Source organism: Pogoniulus pusillus, chromosome 2 (assembly GCF_015220805.1).
Source record: "Pogoniulus pusillus isolate bPogPus1 chromosome 2, bPogPus1.pri, whole genome shotgun sequence".
In the NCBI taxonomy this organism is placed as follows: domain Eukaryota; kingdom Metazoa; phylum Chordata; class Aves; order Piciformes; family Lybiidae; genus Pogoniulus; species Pogoniulus pusillus.
In genome coordinates this window covers 32,017,869-32,036,848 of record NC_087265.1, presented here as the reverse complement: position 1 = coordinate 32,036,848, position 18,980 = coordinate 32,017,869, and the positions used below count along the sequence as shown (strand labels likewise).

Genomic DNA, 18,980 nt, shown 5'->3' with positions numbered 1-18,980 from the left:
CACATGTTTTTTGGTCTATTTTACAGACTGTGTCAATGCTACTGGTACTGCACCCTGCTAGTGACTTCCATGATGCACCTCTGATTCCAGTACTGCTTGTGCCACTCATGGGGGAGGTCTGTCTAAGGGGTTTTCATGCCCATGTGGGCTGGTTTTAGTCATCCTCCATGTGTAATTGTCTTTGCACACCCGAGGAGCCCCGCTGCTTTGCAGAGGTCCTTTATAATGAGTATTATTCATATCTGTGGCTTGCATCTGTAACAGCTACTAATCATTTTATTACTCTTTATAATCTATTTAAAGCACAATTAGAAAAAAAAATCTATACAAAGTTACAGCTGAAAGCACATTTTAGTTATGTTATAAATCCCTGAAAAACAACCATCTATCATGAAAACTGGTGCTCCTCGCCTTGGCTGACAGAAATGGATGCTGCCGCGTTGCGCTGAGGGATGAGGAAGGAAGGAAAAGGCTGAATGGTGGACCTTGGCTGGCTCCTCTTGGCCCCTCAAAGCATGACTCCTTCAGGTTCCAGCAGCAGGTAATCATGCAAAGTCTTGGGCACGGGCAGCAGGGGGATAAGGCAATGGCATTTGCTGCCAAACTTTTCCCGAATGGCAGAGCGGCATAAATGTTGCAGGCAGCGGACTGTGCCTGCCAGCCGGAAAAAGGACTCATAGAAGGGCTGGTGGTGCTGCAGAGACAGAGGGGAAGGGAAAAACACCAGCATCAGTTGGTTTTATTTTCATAGTGATTAAGCCAGAGACACTTCTCAGATGAAGATCTAAGCGGAGAAGGTAAAAAAACCCAACATTGGTGATGCTTGAGCATAGATTAGGGGTCTGCCTGTTGCTGTGGCTCCTGCAAGCAAAGGCTAGCTGAGGAATTCTACCGTGGAAGTACATGTGAAGAAGCCCAGTCCCACTGCAGACATGTAGGGGAGATGCTTTCACATCCACCAGCAGCAGCAACAGCAACTTTCCTGCTTTCACATCCACCACCAGCAGCAACATTCCTGCAGAAAGCCTTAGAGCTGACATAGAAGAGATCTGCTTGTTTCTAAGATGGAGAAACAAAGCAGGATGAATTTGGGCACCCTCAGCCTTTCCTTAACTGGAAATAAAAATAATTTCTCCCACCCCCCAGAATGTGCTGAAAGGTTTTTATTTGTATTTCACCATCTTGCCACCCTTGCAGCCAAGCTAGCCAGAGAACATCTGGGAGAAGGCAGCCATCTGAGATCATTCACATTGCACAGCTGAAGACAAGGTTTATAAATCTCAAATTAGTGGTGTGGCCTCCTGGTGGGTAATGGTCTGCCTCTAGGGCTGCTTCTAGAGGCTGGGACTGTATTTTTTTGTGAGCCAGGGGCAGGGACAGAGGTTTCAGTGTTGATGGAGCTAACGGCATGTAAAGCTGCTGAGATGAATTGGGTGTGTGGTGGTGCTCTGAGGACTATTCCCCCCCCGCCCTCAAGTGAAGCTTGACTGGGGAAAAACACCCTTGGTGAGCAAAAAATCCTTCAGTGGGGCTTCCTGACTCACCTGAAACACCTCCTCTGGTACAGCCTCAGCCCACTTCTCAGAGACAGGGATTTGAGTGTACGAATTGAAGAGGACTTCAATAATCTCTGGGATGGATGCACAGGAATTCAGCACCTAGATTTGGGCAATGGAAGGATTCAGACAGAGATACATGGCTTAGAGAGGCAGTGTCCATATGCTGCAGCCAGGGCTCATCCCACCCCACCTCAATTCAGACTGGGACAGTATGGTGTCAGTACAAGGCAGGCACAGGGTTTGTTCCAGCATTCTTTGGAGTTCCTCCTCCATGTGTGAGGCAGTGAGAAGACTTGCCTTGCTGTGGCATTCCTTCATCTGGATGTACCCTTCATTTTTTATTTACATCTTTGGCTTGTGTGTGATAAGCCAGGACAACACTTTCTTTATTGTTTGATGTAAAATGAGTGAAACATCAAGCCATAAGGTTAATGCACCGAGCCTGTCTCTGACATCCCCAGGCAGGTAAAAATTCTTGTTCCTGGTTTCCCACATCCATCTTGGCTCTATCCTGCCCTTCATTCTATCTGCTTTTGCCTGCTGTCACATCATGTGGGTGTTTTAATTCCCACCATTCTCATTAGCACTGCCAGCACTGCCAGCAGATACTTTTCTGACCTAATTGATAGGACAAGAAGAAATGGCCTTAAGTTGTGCTGAGGAGGTTTAGATTGGGCATTGGGGGAAAAAAATCTCTCCACTAAAAGCATTGTCAAGTGCTGAAACAGTCTGCCCAGGGAAATGGTGGAGTCACCATCCCCAGAGGGATTTGGAAGATGTGTAGATATGATGCTGAGACACATGGTTTAGTGGTGGACTTAGCAGTGATGGATTAATGGTTGGACTCAATGACCTTAAAAGTCTTTTCCAACCTAAATGGTTCCATGACTCTCTAACTGCAAGGTCCTAAGAGTGAGGGGACACACAGGTGTTATTTTGGAGCTGGTACCTTGGTGAAGGCAGGGGGCCATATCTTGCGGGAGCCATGGTTGAGCAGCAGCTGGACGGTGAGGTGGGGCTGCAGCTCCCTCTTGAAGGCGGCGCTCTGCAGCACGCAGCACAGTGGGGAGACACCGCCATAGTCAAGGGCATTGACGTCGGCCCCGTGCTGCAGGAGGAAGCGCACCAGCGTGGCATTGGCTGCCCCACACGCCTTGTGCAAGGGGCTCCTCTGTGTCTCATCCAGGGTATTGATACTAGCGCCGTGGGCAGCCAGCAGCTGACAAAGCTGCAGACAGCCCTCTCCAGTGCTTGGTGCCTGCCCACAAAGGACACCGAGGGCTGTCTCCTCCTGTGCGCTGTGTGCATCAATATGGGCTCCATGGTGCAGGTAGAGGCGGGCATGGTCACAAAGACAATGCCTGGCTGCCACATGCAGTGCTGTCTCTCCACTATCCTCTGTGGTCAAGTTGACAGTGGCTCCATGTCTCAGCAAGAGCTTGGCACATCTGCAAAGAGATGGAGATGCTGGACTGTGTGCTGCCTGGAAGTGTTCTGTGGGGCATGGTTTGGAATTGGAGCCATAGGAGATGGTGAGGTTTGAGGTGGTATAGGGTGAGGATGGAGGTCAGAATAGTGGTGGGCTCCAACAGGGGTTGTAGCAGTCAAGGCTTTTGGGATGGATCAGCATAGATTGGGTAGGGTGATTCTATGCCCTGGTACCCACTGTGGTGGTGGTGATGATACTTTGAGCAATATCTCTCTCTTGCCTTGACCATTATCATTTATTAATATCCCTCCTTGATCAACCTTGACTATTTTGGCCATCATCACTAATGAATGGTCTGCCTTGATCCTTGACCCAGCGGAGTCCCACCATCCTAGACTCAGTCAGCATTGGTAATCCTTATCCTGGCTGTGTCAGTGGTCAGGCAGTGCCAGCAGTGCCCAGTGTTAGCCATACCAGCAGGGTTTGTCCCAGATGGTGAGGGAATCATCTGTCCATGATGAGGAAACATTGATGGGCCTTTTCATGCCATCAATCCGTCAGCTGCAGTTTAATCTCCCAGTACGGGTGCAGCCCTGGGGTATTAAGGAAATGATCTATATAATCCCACCCCTTGGCTGACATCCACAGAGCTTCTCAGCTGAAACCATCCTAAACTGCTGCCTTCAGTTTTATCTGTGCTGGGACCAAGCTGACATGGAGGAAAAGCCTTGATAATACCTCTCTGCAGCAGAAGAGTTCAGTGTGGGTTTGCTTAGGTATAAAAATGGATTCTTCTTCTCCTGGCACCCATACACCTGTATTGGGCTCCAGAAGACTAAAGTATTGTGTTTTCTGCCTGTCCTGAAAAGAAACACCTTTGTAGATGGTTGAAGCCTGTGGAAACAAGTTTTGCTGGCTTATTTGACACCTGATGATGAAGTGGCAACACTTGCAGCACCCAGGAGGAACAAATCAAGGTAAGCAATCCTCTCCATCCACAGTTGCTGCTTCCACTTCTCCTTCCCTCCAATATCACTCTGTGTGGTTGCTGCAAAGCAGGAACACCGGTTTCCATCAGAGCTTTCTGCCTGCATCCTTCTGACAACAGAGGAGGGTTAAAGATGCCTGGTATGCCCCGGTAGGTTTTTGTTATTCTCCTTGGTGTTTGTGAGTAAATGGATGTGATCAGCCAGTCTAAGTGAATCAGAGTGACTGTGCCATCTCCCACCGGGGGCTGCCGGGGCCAGCACGGCTCAACGTCACTGTCCTGGTGGGGCTGGTGGCAGCCAGGTTAGTGCATGGGGCTGAGTTCACCACTGCAGCACGGAGCAGATATTTGTTTAGAGGGAGGGCCAGACTCACATGCCACCCAAGAGCTGACCACCTTGAAAACGTGGTCAGCTCTTGTCTGCCAAGAGATGCTGCTGGGGAGGAGGGAAGGACGGTCTTTCAGGAAGCCTCAGCAGTGGCTGGCTGGCTTCCAGGGTGGTATATTAACCATTAACACTACCCTGGCACACTCTGCCTGTTTTATTTTCCTCTAATATGCTTTTCATTTTAGCTCAGATGTTACCCACAGCCCTAAATGAGATTGTGGACTGAAACACAAGCAAAACGAGGGGGAGCTGTGGGGTAGTGGAGACTCAGCCTGCTCCCTTCAGCAGGAGGGATGGGGAAGAAGAGGTGGCCCAGGGAGGAAGGATGGTATCAAGGCACTGTTTATTTTTCCTGGCACAGATGAACAACAATATATGCAAGGAAAATACTACAAATAAAATATTAATGTTATTATTAATACTAACATTAATCTACTTGAATCTTTTTGCACCTGCAGCATCATCTCCCTCAAAATTTGACAGGAGCTGGTGAGAAATTCACTGTCTTTGGTGGTGCAGGATCTGCAGACTCCTCAGGTTGCTTTTCCAGTGCATATCAAGCCTGAGTTTGCTGGGATAAAATCCTACAGGATATGTAGGGACAGGCTGTTTCTGCAGCCTTTGTAGGTGTAATGCTCCCAGATGCTCTCAGCTTACACTGGACCCTACCGGAGGCACCTGCCAGGCACGGACTCTGCTAGGGGTGCAGTTGTGAGTGAACAGATTGAGTATGAGGTTGTGCCAGCCCCCAAATCCTTGGATCCTTACTTTACAATTCCTTTCTCACTCTAAAAGTTGTTGAATCCCTTTCAGAAGCAATGGTTTGTCTCACTGAGGTTTTTATGGCACTTGCTGTCTGCTGCTGGTCAGTAAAACTTTGTTTTACTGGGAGAGATCTCTTGATGGAGGAAATCACACCATGACTCAGTCATGTTTAGTGGTCTTGTCTGTCCTTGGCAGCAGGGAATTTGTGGCCCTGATTATGATGACTCTCTGTGAACCTCTCTGGGTTAGTTTAATCCTAATGCCATAGATAGCTCTGGTACCCTAAAATAGCATATTTGGGGGAAACCAAGGGATGGCTCTTCAGGGAAAAAACTGCATGTAAAACATGCAGTAGCCTAGTCCAAGAGAAAAATCCCCTTTTCTTCTTTATCTTCTGGATTTATTTTTTTAATAGATCATATTTGAAACACCTCTGCTCCTTCCCAGACAAGGAGACAGCTGTGCCTATACACCCTAGGCACAAGCACTGGGACAGTTTTCAGCAAGAGCTATTTATGGAGAGAGCCTGGGCTGAAGGTTTCCCTCTGCACAGGTGAGACAGAGGGAATATTTCCATGTCCATAATCTCTAGGTAAAGGGCGGTACATCGTGGGTTGCCTGGCAACAAGAGTCATGCCCAGCCCCTCCAGCCCAACACCTTTGCTCTGCCATGGGGTTTCCCCTCACTGAAAATGGAACAGGAATTCAATATAGGCAGTTCCATCCCACATGGCCTCCTGCTAGCCATCTCAGATACCAGAGAGAGGATTCCAGAGGGAAAATGCCATCCTTTCCAGATGCTATTTTCCTGATTGATTATTCCTATTTATTATCAAGTTCAATGGCTAAACTTGGAGGTGGTGGAGTCGCCGTCCCTGGGGCTGTTCAAGGCAAGGTTGGACGTGGCACTTGGTGCCATGGTCTAGCCTTGAGCTCCGTGGTAAAGGGTTGGACTTGATGATCTGTGAGGTCTCTTCCAACCCTGATGATACTGTGATACTGTGAAACCCAAGTCAGTTTATATTGAAACTTCCCCCATGATACTCCTCACTCAGCAAAGAGGGAATGTGAGTGAGGGGCTATAAATAAGAGGTGATCTCCTCCAGTTAATGGAATTGGTGGAGAGAATGTGCCTCCTGTTTGGATGTATGGGGCACCAGCAGGTGTTGGGTAGACGCCGTTCATGCTTGCTGGCTATGTGCTCCCGTTTTAGCCTCTAATCTCAGCCCATGAACTCATGCTGTGAAGCTTCACCAGCATTTCTAGCTTCTTAGTTTATTTTTAATGAACATCCTGTTGTTCACCATCCAGTTTGATTAAAATCCCACCAAATAAGCAATTTAAACTAAACAAGCAAATAAACTCAGCAATTGCTTAGTGCTTTTTGAGGACTCCTCTCCAGTTTTGGGGGAATATCGCAAGAAGCCATGGGTTTAGTTCAGCACAAATTCAGATGTAGGGTGGCAAATCAAACCAGGCTGTTTCCCATCCAGCTGGGTATCACTGTCCTGGATGAGCAACTCACTGATTGCAGCAATACCCTCACAGAGCCACTCTAACACCCAACTCTATCTAACTCTTACTGGTTTAAACTAATGTTGAAACCCTTTTTCACTCCTTTGTGGGCGATGGTTATCACACCCACATGTCTCCTCTTTTGGGCAAGCCATTCACTAGGTTAAAGGCACATGAATTTATGATAACTGGAGTTAATACACGATTTGGGGTTTATTTTCTTCCTTCATCGATAGAGTTGGGACAGTTGGGCACATCACCTTGCCCTTCTCTCTGCCAGGGTTGGCTCCCACCACCCTGGCAGAATGCTGCTCTGTTTTGGATCAAAAATGCCCAGGCTGGAAAAGCAGAATTTAGCTTGAGATGGGATGCGATGAATAACCAGCAGGAGGAGCAGGAGGCTGGGGCAGCCGAGGCAGCAGGAAAATTCCTGTCCCAAAGCTCAGGCTGTCAGTTTTCATAAGGAAAAATCTATTTGTTTTTTTTCCCCCACTCCCCAGCTCTGGAGCACGACTCTTCTATCCTTTGCATCGTTGTTTTTCATGGCATCCCAATGACCATCTCCCAGTGTCTCTTTGTGATTTATTGCAGAATTGACCCCTCTTGGAAAAGCAGCATTCCTCCAAACCTGGCTCTGAAAGCAAGTATTTTTCATATTAATCCTCTAAAAGAAGGAGAAGGGAAACCTGTTTTTCTTTACAAGATGAAAATCTTTGCAGATACTGCAAGCCCATGAGTGAACCATGGCAGTCATGTGGCAAAGAGTCCACTACTGCCATGGTGTGAACTCCTTCCCAGGAGCATTGCTCTCTGCATTGTCTCTTTGCTAAAGTCTCACAAGCTATATGAGCCCTCATTTTTTGTCAGACTGGCTTGGGGAGCAGCTTCTCCAAAGACTTCGGACAGGCCTAGGGCTGTGCTCTGGTTTTGTTCCTGGCCTCTTTATTTTCTGTGCATGACTGCTTCAGGAGCTGGTTTGCCCTGATGTGGGGATTAAGGCTGGCTGGAAGGCTGAGCCCAGAGAGTGGTGGTGAATGGTGCCACATCCAGTTGGCAGCCAGGCACTAGTGGAGTGCCCCAAGGATCAGTGCTGGGCCCAGTCCTATTCAACATCTTTATTGATGATCTGGACCAGGGGATTGAGTCCAGCATCAGTAAGTTTGCAGATGACACCAAGCTAGGAGCAGGTGTGGAGCTGTTGGAAGGTAGGAGAGCCCTGCAGAGGGACCTGGACAGGCTGGATGGGTGGGCAGAGGCCAATGGGATGAGATTTAACAAGGCCAAGTGCAGGGTTCTACACTTTGTCAACAACAATCCCAAACAGAACTACAGGCTGGGGACAGAGTGGCTGGAGAGCAGCCAGGAAGAAAGGGACCTGGGGGTACTGGTAGATAGTAGCTGAAGATGAGCCAGCAGTGTGCCCAGGTGGCCAAGAGAGCCAATGGCATCCTGGCGTGGATCAGGAACAGTGTGGCCAGTAGGACGAGGGAGGTTATTCTGCCCCTGTACTCAGCACTGGTCAGGCCACACCTTGAGTCCTGTGTCCAGTTCTGGGCTCCTCAATTCAAGAGAGATGTTGAGGTGCTGGAAGGTGTCCAGAGAAGGGCAACAAAGCTGGTGAGGGGCCTGGAACACAGCCCTACGAGGAGAGGCTGAGGGAGCTGGGCCTGTTTAGCCTGGAGAAGAGGAGGCTCAGGGGTGATCTTATTACTGTCTACAACTACCTGAAGGGAGGTTGTAGCCAGGTGGGGGTTGGTCTCTTCTGCCAGGCAACCAGCAACAGAACAAGGGGACACAGTCTCAAGTTGTGCCAGGGGAAGTATAGGCTGGATGTTAGGAGGAAGTTGTTGCCAGAGAGAGTGATTGGCATTGGAATGGGCTGCCCAGGGAGGTGGTGGAGTCACTGTCCCTGGAGGTGTTCAAGAAAAGCCTGGATGAGGCACTTGGTGCCATGGTCTAGTTCATTGGCTAGGGCTGGGTGCTAGGTTGTGTGTGGATGATCTTGGAGGCCTCTTCCAATGTGGTTGATTCTATGATTCTATGTTTAGTTTCAAAAACAATGGCTCCAAACACTCTGAGCTTTGCATTTTAGCAATGCTAAATGGATCAGAAGACAACTTTCAGCACTAGGTGATGCTAAATGCTGTCTTTTAAAATTTATGGGCTTAGAAAAAAATGGTAGTAATGCTTATTTCCCACAACAAAAAGCATCTTGACTGGTGCTGGAAGAGCTGGAGAGGGGACCAGAGGGCCAGTTGCACCAACAGCTTGTTAGTGCCCATGTCCCTGGTGTTTGGTAGCCTGGTTACCTTGATCATGTTCCTTTCTAGTTAGCTGCTTTCCTACTTGCCTCCTGTTTCCTGTTAATTACTCCCATGATGAGCTATTCTCACTTAACATCCCCTCAGTAAACGCCATCCTGTCTCCCTGAGCTGGCAGCTCTTCACTCCCTTACCACCTTGTATTTCATGTGGAGCCCCTTGGACTCTTGACTCACAGATTCACAGAATGATAGGGGTTGGAAGATCATCTAGAGATCTCTGGAGATCATCTAGTCCAACACCCCTGCTAAAGCAGTGTCACCCCTGCTAAAGCAGAGAGCAGGTTGCACAGGATTGTGCCCAGGTGGGTTTTGAATCTCTCCAGAGAAGGAGACTCCACAGGCTCTCTGGGCAGCCTGTTCCAGTACTTTGCTGAAGGAACTCTCCTCCTGCACTGACTCATCCCACCATTTGTCTCCTATCTCACAGAGTTGGAAGCTTGAAGTCAGAAAACAACCCTAGTTTCAGCTGGCAGGATGTAGAGAACGTTGAAGAAGTGAATACAAGGGTATCAGCCAGAAGCTCAAGTTGCATGGAGACAGGGGTGACATCTAGGTTATCCCCCCCTTGGCTTGACCAAGTCCTCTGCCCTGTGTGGAATGCTGGGGAGGGCAGGCCCTGGAAGGTTTCTCTCCAAGGTAGGCTCTCCCTGGTTGCATGGGGAATCTGGGATTTTCAAAGAGCTTTTTCCAACTGGCAGGTCTGGGGGAGGACTCCACAAAGGAGGTAGCATTTGCCATGCCTTCTGCTGCGGGTCCCATGATGGGAGGCGGGAGCTAGATCCTGCGTCCCTGCCATGTGCCTTCCCACTGCCCCATGCCCTCTCTTCCCCCTGGCACCGCCATGAGAGTTGAGGCTCTTCCTCTCCCCTTCAATTATTTTTATTTTATTTTATTTTGGGGGTGCCAATAAAGGCAGGCTCCTTTAATCATCCCAGCTTTAAGAGGGAAACGGGAGAGCACCAGGGAGAGAGTGCAGTGAATTTAGAGACTCATCTTACCCCACCATGTTAATTATCTCTGCTGTAAAAAAGAGGTCAAGGAGAGGAACTCTACTAAATAGGCCGACGTTGGCATGAACAGCTCCTAAAGTGAAGAAGGTAAGACTGAACTTTACTGGAACTTTTTTTTTCCCCATCTCTTCAAAAAGCTCCTAGATTAAAGCTCTGATATCCTTTTTGTTGAAATCTCATGGATTCTGAAGCTCAAATGGCTGGAAGGAAGCCCAGATAATTTTTTTTTATCCCAGTCACTGAGAGGCTCAAAGGTTTTAAGTCCTGCCCCCACGGTGAATTGCCGAGTATATGGGAATACAGAAGAACCTGGCACATAGGTGTTCTGGCCATTGTTATCGAGAGGGAGAAAAATAAAATAGCTCTCTATGTAGGTCAATGACCTGCTCTTTATTGTCAGTAAAAAATTAAGGATGACCTAAAATCTACTACTCAATAAAAAAAAAAAAAAAAAAGAAGAAGAAGAAGAAAAAAAAAAGAGGCAAGGTAAAGTAGTCTCCCCCTAATCAAAGAGGACATGTTTGTGTTACCTGAAGCTTGACCTCCTCAGTCTCTAACGTTAGCAAAGTCTTTGCGACTGAAAAGCAGTGGTCGAAACCTCAAAACCTGTCTGAAATGTCTATTAATTTTTGATCTTTCAAGGGAGTTGGCTTAGTTAGTGTAGAAGCCCCCGTAGAGCCGGGCAGCGTAGTTAAGGGGCTCGCAGCATTTCCATTGTAAAGCCCCAATATTCAGGGGCTTGGAACTCAGCTGTTTCCACGGTGTGCCTGTCTGATGCCTGCGTTGCAGTTTGCTGTCTCACCTGCCATCCCTCTACCGTCCTTCTGGGAGGAATAATGTGTAAATTGGTGACAATGGCTCATTTTTAATATGTATATATCTATATCTATATATATATATTTCTTTTTTTTTTCTCCAAGTTGGGAAGCACCTGGCTGAAACCAGGACCTAAGTGCCTGGACCTCTGTAGACCATAAAGTTTCTGTGCCCCGTTTCTGTAGGGCGAGAGCACATTGGTGAAGTCTAAGTAATCCCTGTAGGGGCCTTTAGGATGGCTTGGGGTTTTGAGACTGAAGACTTTAAGGTCAAAAGTGAGCTTGAGTGGGGGAATTAAAACCATCTCCTTATCAATTATGAGAGTTGCCTGTAGCATGCTCCCTTACCTATCCCACTCCCTCTAACCCTTACCACACCAAGGATGTGCTTGATTAGTTTCTATTTTTTTTTTGGCTGAAACAAGATTTGATTAATATCTGAGTTTAGGCCATCTTACAGGGACTCTTATTTATAAGCCAGGCTTGAGATATTCACATCTGCAAACCCTTTCCTTTCTGGCTGCTTTTCTTTTGTAGAGCTCTTTTCATGACACCTGGTTCTTGGAATCATAAAAAAATCGTAGAATCAGACAGAGTTGGAAGGGACCACAAGGATCATCTAGTTCCAACCCCCCTGCCATGGGCAGGGACACCCTACCCTAGAGCAGGCTGGCCAGAGCCTCGTCCAGCCTGGCCTTAAACACCTCCAGGGACAGGACCCCACCCACCTCCCTGGGCAACCCATTCCAGGCTCTCACCACTCTCATGCTGAGCAACTTCCTCCTCACATCCAGTCTGAACCTACCCATCTCCAGCTTTGCTCCATTCCCCCTACCTAATATCCTGAAAAGATCTTTTCCAGCTTTTTTGTAGGCCCCCTTCAGATACTGAAAGTCTACAAGAAGGTCACCTCAGAGCCTCCCCTTCTCCAGCCTGAACAGCTCCAACTCTTTCAGTCTGTCCTCATAGCAGAGCTGCTCCAGCCCTCTGATCATCCCAGTGACCCTTCTCTGGACACACTCCTGCATGTCCATGCCCTTCTTGTAATGGGGGCTCCAGAACTGGATGCAGTACTCCAGGTGAGGTCTCACCAGAGTGGAATAGTGGGGGAGAATCCCCTCCCCCGACCTGCTGGCCACACTTCTGATGCAGCCCAGGCTGTGGCTGGCCCTGCAGGCTGCAAGTGCACACTGCTGGCTCGTGTTGAGCTTCTCGCCCAGCAGCACCCCCAAGTTCCTCTCCTCAGGGCTGCTCTTCAGCCAGTCACTGCCCAGTCTGTATTTGTGCTTGGGATTGCCCTGATCCAGATGCAGGACTTTGCACTTGGTCTTGTTGAACCTCCTGAGGTTGGTTTGTACCCACCTCTCCAGCTTGTCCAGGTCCCTTTGGATGACATCCCGTCTCTCTGGATGACATCCCTTCCCTCCAACATGAAACCTTGCCTTCCTCACCCACTTCAGTTAAGCTTACTGCCAGCTTAAAGGGGAGAAGATTGAAGCCAAGGTAGATTTTCACTGAAGCTGACAGGCAATGAAATTCACCATAGCCTTAAGCAGTTTTGCCAGAATATCAAGAGGTGAGCTCTTCATGAAAAAAACAACCAACCAACTACAAAATGTTCTAAGTCTAATGACACAGGCACTTAAAGTCCTACTGAGACATCTGTGCACACATGGAAAGCATAATTTTTGAAACATAAGGTTTATGCTCATCTCTGTATGATACTGACATGGATCTGGGATGGGAGAGAAGCAGTGGCCAAGCCTGAGCCCTGACTATAAACTGTGCAGGGCCCACATATGGAATGTGCAAAACAAGAAGGTGAGAAGATTGCTCCCCTTCCTGTAGATTCCATCCCTTTGTTATGGCCCTGGGATTAGGATTTTACCAGGAGCAGGTGCCCCAGCTGGCATCAGACTCCTTCAAGGATGGAGTTGGCATGGGCTGGGGGGGCTGGTGTGACTTATGTGCCCTGTGATGGAAACCATTCCTAGCATTTCTTGGGGATGCAGGACATTGTGCTTTTCAGGATAAACCATCAGAAAAGAGGAGGCAGGAATAACATGTAGAGCTAGGCTGGAATGCTCCTGTCCGTGTGAAGGAGATCTGTGCCTGGCACCAGAACGTCCCTCTTCAGCTGTGCTACAATTTGCTGTAACCACCAACAAAGCTGGGAGCTGTGGGAGCATGTGGAACACCTTACTGCAGACCATGACATCTGCTTTTGCATCCCGCAGAGGCGAGAGGAAGGGGGTCTGCATGCAGGGGAGGCAAAGTGAGGTTGTCAGCAGAGGATGCTGATGGGGGAATCCTCTCCTTACCCCAGGGAGTCTTGGGTAGTGCAGAGGTGCAATGGGGCCAGGCCTTCATCGCTCCGCAGGTTGGGGTCAGCCTTGTGCTCCAGCAGCAGCACCACGCAGTCAGTGTGTGCCCCCAGACAGGCTTCGTGCAGGGGCCCACGCCCACCTGGCGCCAAGTTGGGGTCAGCCTGTTGGCGGAGGAGATGGCGCAGGCAGGCAGCGTGGCCGTGGCGGGCAGCGAGGCACAGCGAGGTGGTCAACTCCCGCTTGTACTCCAGTGACCACAGCCCTGTGGGGAGGAGGAAGTGAGGCTGACACTGCTGGGGACCCACAGGTTTTGCACCAGGGACAGGGCTCAGCAATGTTTTCATCCAGTGGCCCAGAGAGGTGGTAGATGTCCCATCCCTGGAAACATTTTGGGTCAGGTGGGACCAGACTCTGAGCAGCATGATCTAGGTGAAGATGTCCCTGCTCAATGCTGGGGTTCAGATTTAGATGGACTTTAAGGGGCCCTTCCAGAGCAAGCCACTCTAAAATCCTGTCCACAACCAGCTGCACAGGGCACCCTGTGTCCAGACCTTGCTGGATGGTGCTAAAAGGCAGCTCACAAACTCACCATCCACACCCAGGTGAGAAAAAAACTGTCCTTACTGGGACTGGGCTGGGCCTGAAGGCACCCAAAACAGATGGGAAGGGTGATACAGGACTGGACATGGGTTTGGGCTCGGATGGAGGACTGCATTGCTCTTTTTGGCAGCTCTGGGACCTCTGAGCCTATAAATAGATGCACAGTATGTAGTGAGCATCTGGGACCATAGGAAACATCTAGGGTCAGGAAGTGTGAGATACCATTACCTTTGGAGAATCTCCCTCCCAGACAGGATCAGGCTGACCCTGGGCAATCTGGGCTGTGAGCACTCTTGCAAGGATGTCCAAGCCACAGAGTGTCCTGTCCCAGCCTGAAAAATGTCATCTGGACACACACTTTTCAGGTTTCCCTGCCCCTCAGGGGGATTAGAAGATGAAAAGGTAATAAAAGAAATGCTGACTATCTCTGGGCAGGGAACATCCTGCTACCCAGAACCCAGCAGCCTTGGGAACAGCCTCTGTAGGAGCAGCGTTAAGCACTGAAATGCCCTGCACTGCTCCTGTTTAGGTTAGTAAATACCTATTTAAATGTTTGGGGGTTTATTGACTGGCCTTTAAAGGAAAAGTACCTGAGAGTCCATAAGATGCTTGGCTTTTCACCTGCCACTCCAGCTCGTTTTTACTGATCTCAAATACCAGGTTGACATCTTGATAGTATCTGTCAGTCAGGACCTGGAGGCTTCTTAGGTCTCCCATCACCAGAGCCATGTAGTACTTGGTGGCAGGAGCGTGAGGCGTTAGAGGATGCTCTGAATCCAGTTTGAGGGAAATCTGTATCTTTTCGGTCACAGGTCCTGGTAACTCACCCATTCCAGTGCTTCCTCTGTGTGTGTGTAGGTCCTCACTGTGAGGATAGCTGGGCTTTTATAGTTCATTGTTTCCATCCTCCTGGGCTCATTGTCTAATTATAATCCGGTTAAGTCTCTATTGTTGTCATATTTATAACTGCAGCAGGGTCAGATGATAACGGGCATGCGATACAATGAGGGTCAAACGGTCACTGGGTTGTCTTGTGGCAGCACCTCCTGCATTAAATTGGCCAGTTTAATTGCAGGCAGCAGTTTGGGATGTGTGTCTTCAGGCTGAGAGGAAAATGATGCCTAGCATTTAGAGAGGAAGAAAAATCAGATTTAGTCAGACCCTGGCTGCTCAGCTCTTGCTCTGAGAAAGTGTTTGGTTGTTTTTTTTACCTCTGCCTAACACTGTGTTTTAATTTTCTTCAAGCCACTCATACCAGCCTGGAAAAAATGCATTAGTGGCCAACACAACACAGGTTGGCTTGCTGGCACATCCCTGCAGGGATGCAAAGTACTTGGCAAAGGCCAAGGAGGTGCAAATCCTCCTGACACTTTGAGCTGTATTCTCCCTGCTGCTGCCTTGTATAGGAGAGAGAAAGTGCCCAGCTTCTCCTGCCATTTAAATACAGAGACAGATGCCAGCAGAGCTGCACTGAGGCTTATGGCTCTGTTCCTCAAGGTCACAGGAGAAGTCTGTGGAAGAGACAAGAATAGACCTCAGCATCTCGTGACTTGCAGGCTCTGGGTGACACAACCCTCTGCCAGCTGTCCTGTCACACCTCCTTGGAGAGTAAACGTGATCAAAATGCATCTCATAGAGTTGTTAAACCATATCAAAGCAACCAGACATGGAGGGCCTGTCAAAATGCTTCATGGGTGATTTCACGTGTAGTCATCCTGGGACTGGAATAGATGTTTATAACCTACTCCATAGCCTCCTGCATGTGGAGACCTTCCTGGGCCCCTGCAGGTGACCATGAGCATCCTTGTGGCAATCCTGGGCCAACACATCCCCTCTGCAGGAGTTTCTTTGTGAGTTTCCTTGGCATGGCTGTGGTGACATCCAGTTGCCTGTCCCCAGAGATTGTGGAAAGAGGACAAAGACACAAAAATACCACAGTACATCCATCCAGGGTGAGGTTGTGTTGAGCTGGGGGGTGACTAACTTGGGGTCCTTGTGTAAAGGACCTCCAGCGTATTGAGGACCTTTGTCCAACAGCATCCATGATGGAACCTAATTTGAGGTCAACCTATGTGTCTTCTCCCATATTCTTTCTCCCCCTGAACTCAAGGGTGGCCTGTTCACCTGCCCACAGCTGCTTGGTTGGTTTGAACCTCCAAATCACATTGTCTTTCTCTCTTCTTTTACCAATCGTTGCTATGCTGCTATTTCCTTGCTGTGCATCTTCACCCTTCTGGTGTCAGCTGAATCACCTCCCCAGCGTGTTGCTTCAGTGTGAAAACTAGCCTCAGTATTCCCTGCAGTCCCTGAGCTGGTGCAGGAGGAGGTCAGGAGACCCAGTCAGTGGCAGGTTTTCCACAGAGACTCATCCAGGATTGCGTTTGCACAGCCCTGGCTCTTTTCCCATCTCCACTCATTACTAGCCCTGTGATATTTTCACAGTGGCACAGAGCAAACCTCCCTTCATGTGCCAAGGGGATTGCCTTCCTGTGGCATGGAGTACCTCCTGCCCTGGCAGCTGGGTATATTTAGCAGGGAGTCTAGACCTTGCTGGTCAGACAGAGGCTAATTTTGCAAGGAGGGCATGTGTGTGGCATTACACTGCCACTGAGAGGGTATAGAAACACCCTGTGACCCCTTCTCGGCAGCCCTTTAATCAGCATGTATTTGCATATGACACCTAGTTCTTGGGTCAGAGAAATGACAGGATTAACAGCATCGCTGATGGAGTGGGTTAAAAATAGCCAGGGCCAGTAAGAGCAGAAGGGGCAAGTCCTCTTGTAGCTGAGTGGCACACATAAACGCATGAGCCTGAGCTCCTGCCAGCCAAGTCAAGTGCTTCTTCCAGTGGTGAGTGGAAAGTGATGTCAGGACGAAAGGATGTCTCTGATTTTAAGGGGAATGCTGGCCTGCAGACAGGAGTGATTTACTGCCGAGAGGAGCTGGCAGCCAGGACACCTGCAAAGCATCCTGGGGCTGGCTGAGAAAGGGGAAGTCCTCAGTTAGGTTTTCAAGGAACATAGAGCAGTTTAAACTGCTTGTCACATTTGGGCAGCAATTTTGAGTGCTGGGGAAGACTGGCACCCTGCAGCCTTCCTCTGCCACTGTCTGTTTCTGAGCATGTCACCTCTCCTCCCACCACCCTGGTCCTTACGCCTCAAGAGCCTGAGGCTCCAAGGACCCGATCCTGAAACCTGGGATCATCCTTATGTTTTCTTGGTTCATTAGAGATGTTCCTACCCAGAATTGGGCCCCAAACATCGGCAAGGGTGAGCCCTTCATTAGCAGTAGCCTCATACTCATTAATCTCTAACGCGGGGGTAGCATCTTAACCTTCTCCCTGCACACAACTGTTTGCAGAGTACAGCTCATTTAACAAAACATTAAGCATTTTACTTCCCCGGATCAAGTGTATCTATTAATAATGACTTAAATTGTCTGCACTGGCTTCACATTACAGGGAAAACTCATTCCTAGCATACAGAAGCAAAACGACTTCAGCACAAGCCTGTTCCCCACGTTAAGCTGCTGCATAACAGCCTACTCCTCACACCAGGGACATTCCAGCCCATAATAACCTGCCCTGCTGGTTCACAAAACCCACGAGGCTGCCTTGAAAAGCCCAGCAAGTCCAGATGTGCCCATGCTGAGAGCTCCTGGCATTGCCACCATGATTTACAGCTGCCCTCCAGCAGTGGAAAATGGCATTATTTATTTTTTTCCGGGGAATTTTCCAGTGCAGCAAAGGAGCCTGAGGGGCAGCAGCCCACGGCACTGCCTCCTCCAGCTGCTTTCAAGCGTGAGCTGCAATGCATGACTGATTTAAAGCTTACACTTCCTCTCACTCCCAAAATAATTAAAACGAGGTGGCTTGAGTGGTCAAGCTCCCTGTCACAGCCGTGTCCCGCTTGGCACTCTAGCCATGGGGAGGGGACGCTATGCCTACTACCAGGGAATCGTGAGGGGTCTGCAGACAGGATGGTGAGGCCATCATGCTGTGAGGTAAGCCATCAGGTGCCCAAGCCTACCTTGGAAGGATGGTGTTGTGAAGATGACTTTCCCCAGTAATGCTTGCTTGTCCTCCCGAGCACCGTTCCCAGCCAGGCAGTGTGGGGTGGGAGGCTGAACCTCCTCTCTTGCAGCCAGGTGCCACCTTGCAGTCAACCTGACCCTGAAACGTCCCCGTGTTTATATTCCCAGTGCTCCCCCTCCCGCTCCATGTGACAGTGCTGTCCAGTTATGTGGCTGATGGCTGTCTGAGGAGGTCAGACAGTGGGATTAATGCCCAGGGAAGCTGCATATCTCTGGGCTGGGTGGGGAGTCTCACATTTTGCACCCCACCAAAAAACTTTTGCAGATGGAATTGTGTGAGCAAAACCAGCCAAGCTGCTGCTGCTGGGCCAGCTCTCCCTCAAAAGCTGCTGCCTGGTGAAACATAAACCTGTCCCGAGGCTCTATTGATTTTGCCTGTTTCTTATTGGAAAATAGATAACATTTAAATGGTGCCAAAACTTTCCCCTGCAGCAGCTCTGTCCAGCATGGAAGGGTATGCTGGGCTGTCCTGGTTTATGGTGGCCCTTTTTTGAATGTAAATAATTCAACTCAGTGTAACCCCCAAACTTTTCCAGTCCTCCTATCTGCAGTGATTTCCTTTTGCCTCCCTTTTCCCATCAATTATAGGAATAACATAACTATAGGCCTTAGCTTACCTAAAAATAACAGGCTTCCCTTCTTACCCCCTCTCTGCTGAAGAATTGTGTCTGTGTTAATTATCCTCTGGGAATTCAATCACAGTGCATTTCTTCTTTTAAAGGTGAAAGGGAGCCCTACCAATTATTTAACCTCTCAATAATATGCTTGTGAAACATCACCCTGGGTGCCAGCCTGGAAAACCATCTCACACTGACTCTCCATTACATGGACTCCTTACAATACGAGGCTGGGTGATGGCATTTGCTAATCAGCAGCAAGAAGATCAGGTTATTTTTAGCAGTCATCCTTCAAGTTGCTGGTTTGTGGGCTGCAAAGGTTGTCTTCCTCTAACATAGCCGCCCCCTCCCTCCCCCCCCCCCCCCCCCCCCCCCCCCCCAGGTATTAAAGCCTCTTTGGCAAAGGGAGGCACTGGACTGTGGTGCCTCTGCTGACCTGGGTTGCAAAATGCTCTCTGTGAGTGGTACAAGTGGGCACAGGCACAGAGTTTTCAGCAATTTGGGGATGTGGGGATAACTTCCTCCTCACGTTTTCTCCTTCCCTTTCTGTTG

General features: G+C 49.1%; 1 protein-coding gene and 1 long non-coding RNA gene across 2 annotated transcripts; one reads left to right on the top strand and one right to left on the bottom strand.

Moving 5' to 3' along the window:
• Nucleotides 1–508: 508 nt before the first annotated feature.
• ASB18 (ankyrin repeat and SOCS box containing 18) lies at nucleotides 509–15,469 on the bottom strand. The gene is made up of 6 exons (XM_064165998.1): nucleotides 15,465–15,469; nucleotides 14,310–14,584; nucleotides 13,114–13,381; nucleotides 2,509–3,007; nucleotides 1,545–1,658; nucleotides 509–694 (listed from the first exon to the last, which is right to left on the bottom strand). The coding sequence occupies exons 1-6, from the start codon at nucleotides 15,467–15,469 to the stop codon at nucleotides 509–511; spliced, it is 1,347 nt and encodes a 448-aa protein (XP_064022068.1).
• LOC135187853 (uncharacterized) lies at nucleotides 3,652–4,740 on the top strand. Its single transcript, XR_010307475.1, has 3 exons — nucleotides 3,652–3,764; nucleotides 3,858–3,965; nucleotides 4,550–4,740. It is a non-coding gene; the product is annotated as an uncharacterized LOC135187853 (long non-coding RNA).
• Nucleotides 15,470–18,980: the final 3,511 nt, after the last annotated feature.

Bases quoted from the DNA above. Each gene is read 5' to 3' on its own strand.
- ASB18 (XM_064165998.1), bottom strand. The intron at 3,008-13,113 runs GTAAGGAGAGGA...ATCTCTTTGCAG, and splicing joins ACTACCCAAGACTCCCTGGG to ATGTGCCAAGCTCTTGCTGA. The intron at 1,659-2,508 runs GTACCAGCTCCA...GCCCAAATCTAG, and splicing joins GGCCCCCTGCCTTCACCAAG to GTGCTGAATTCCTGTGCATC.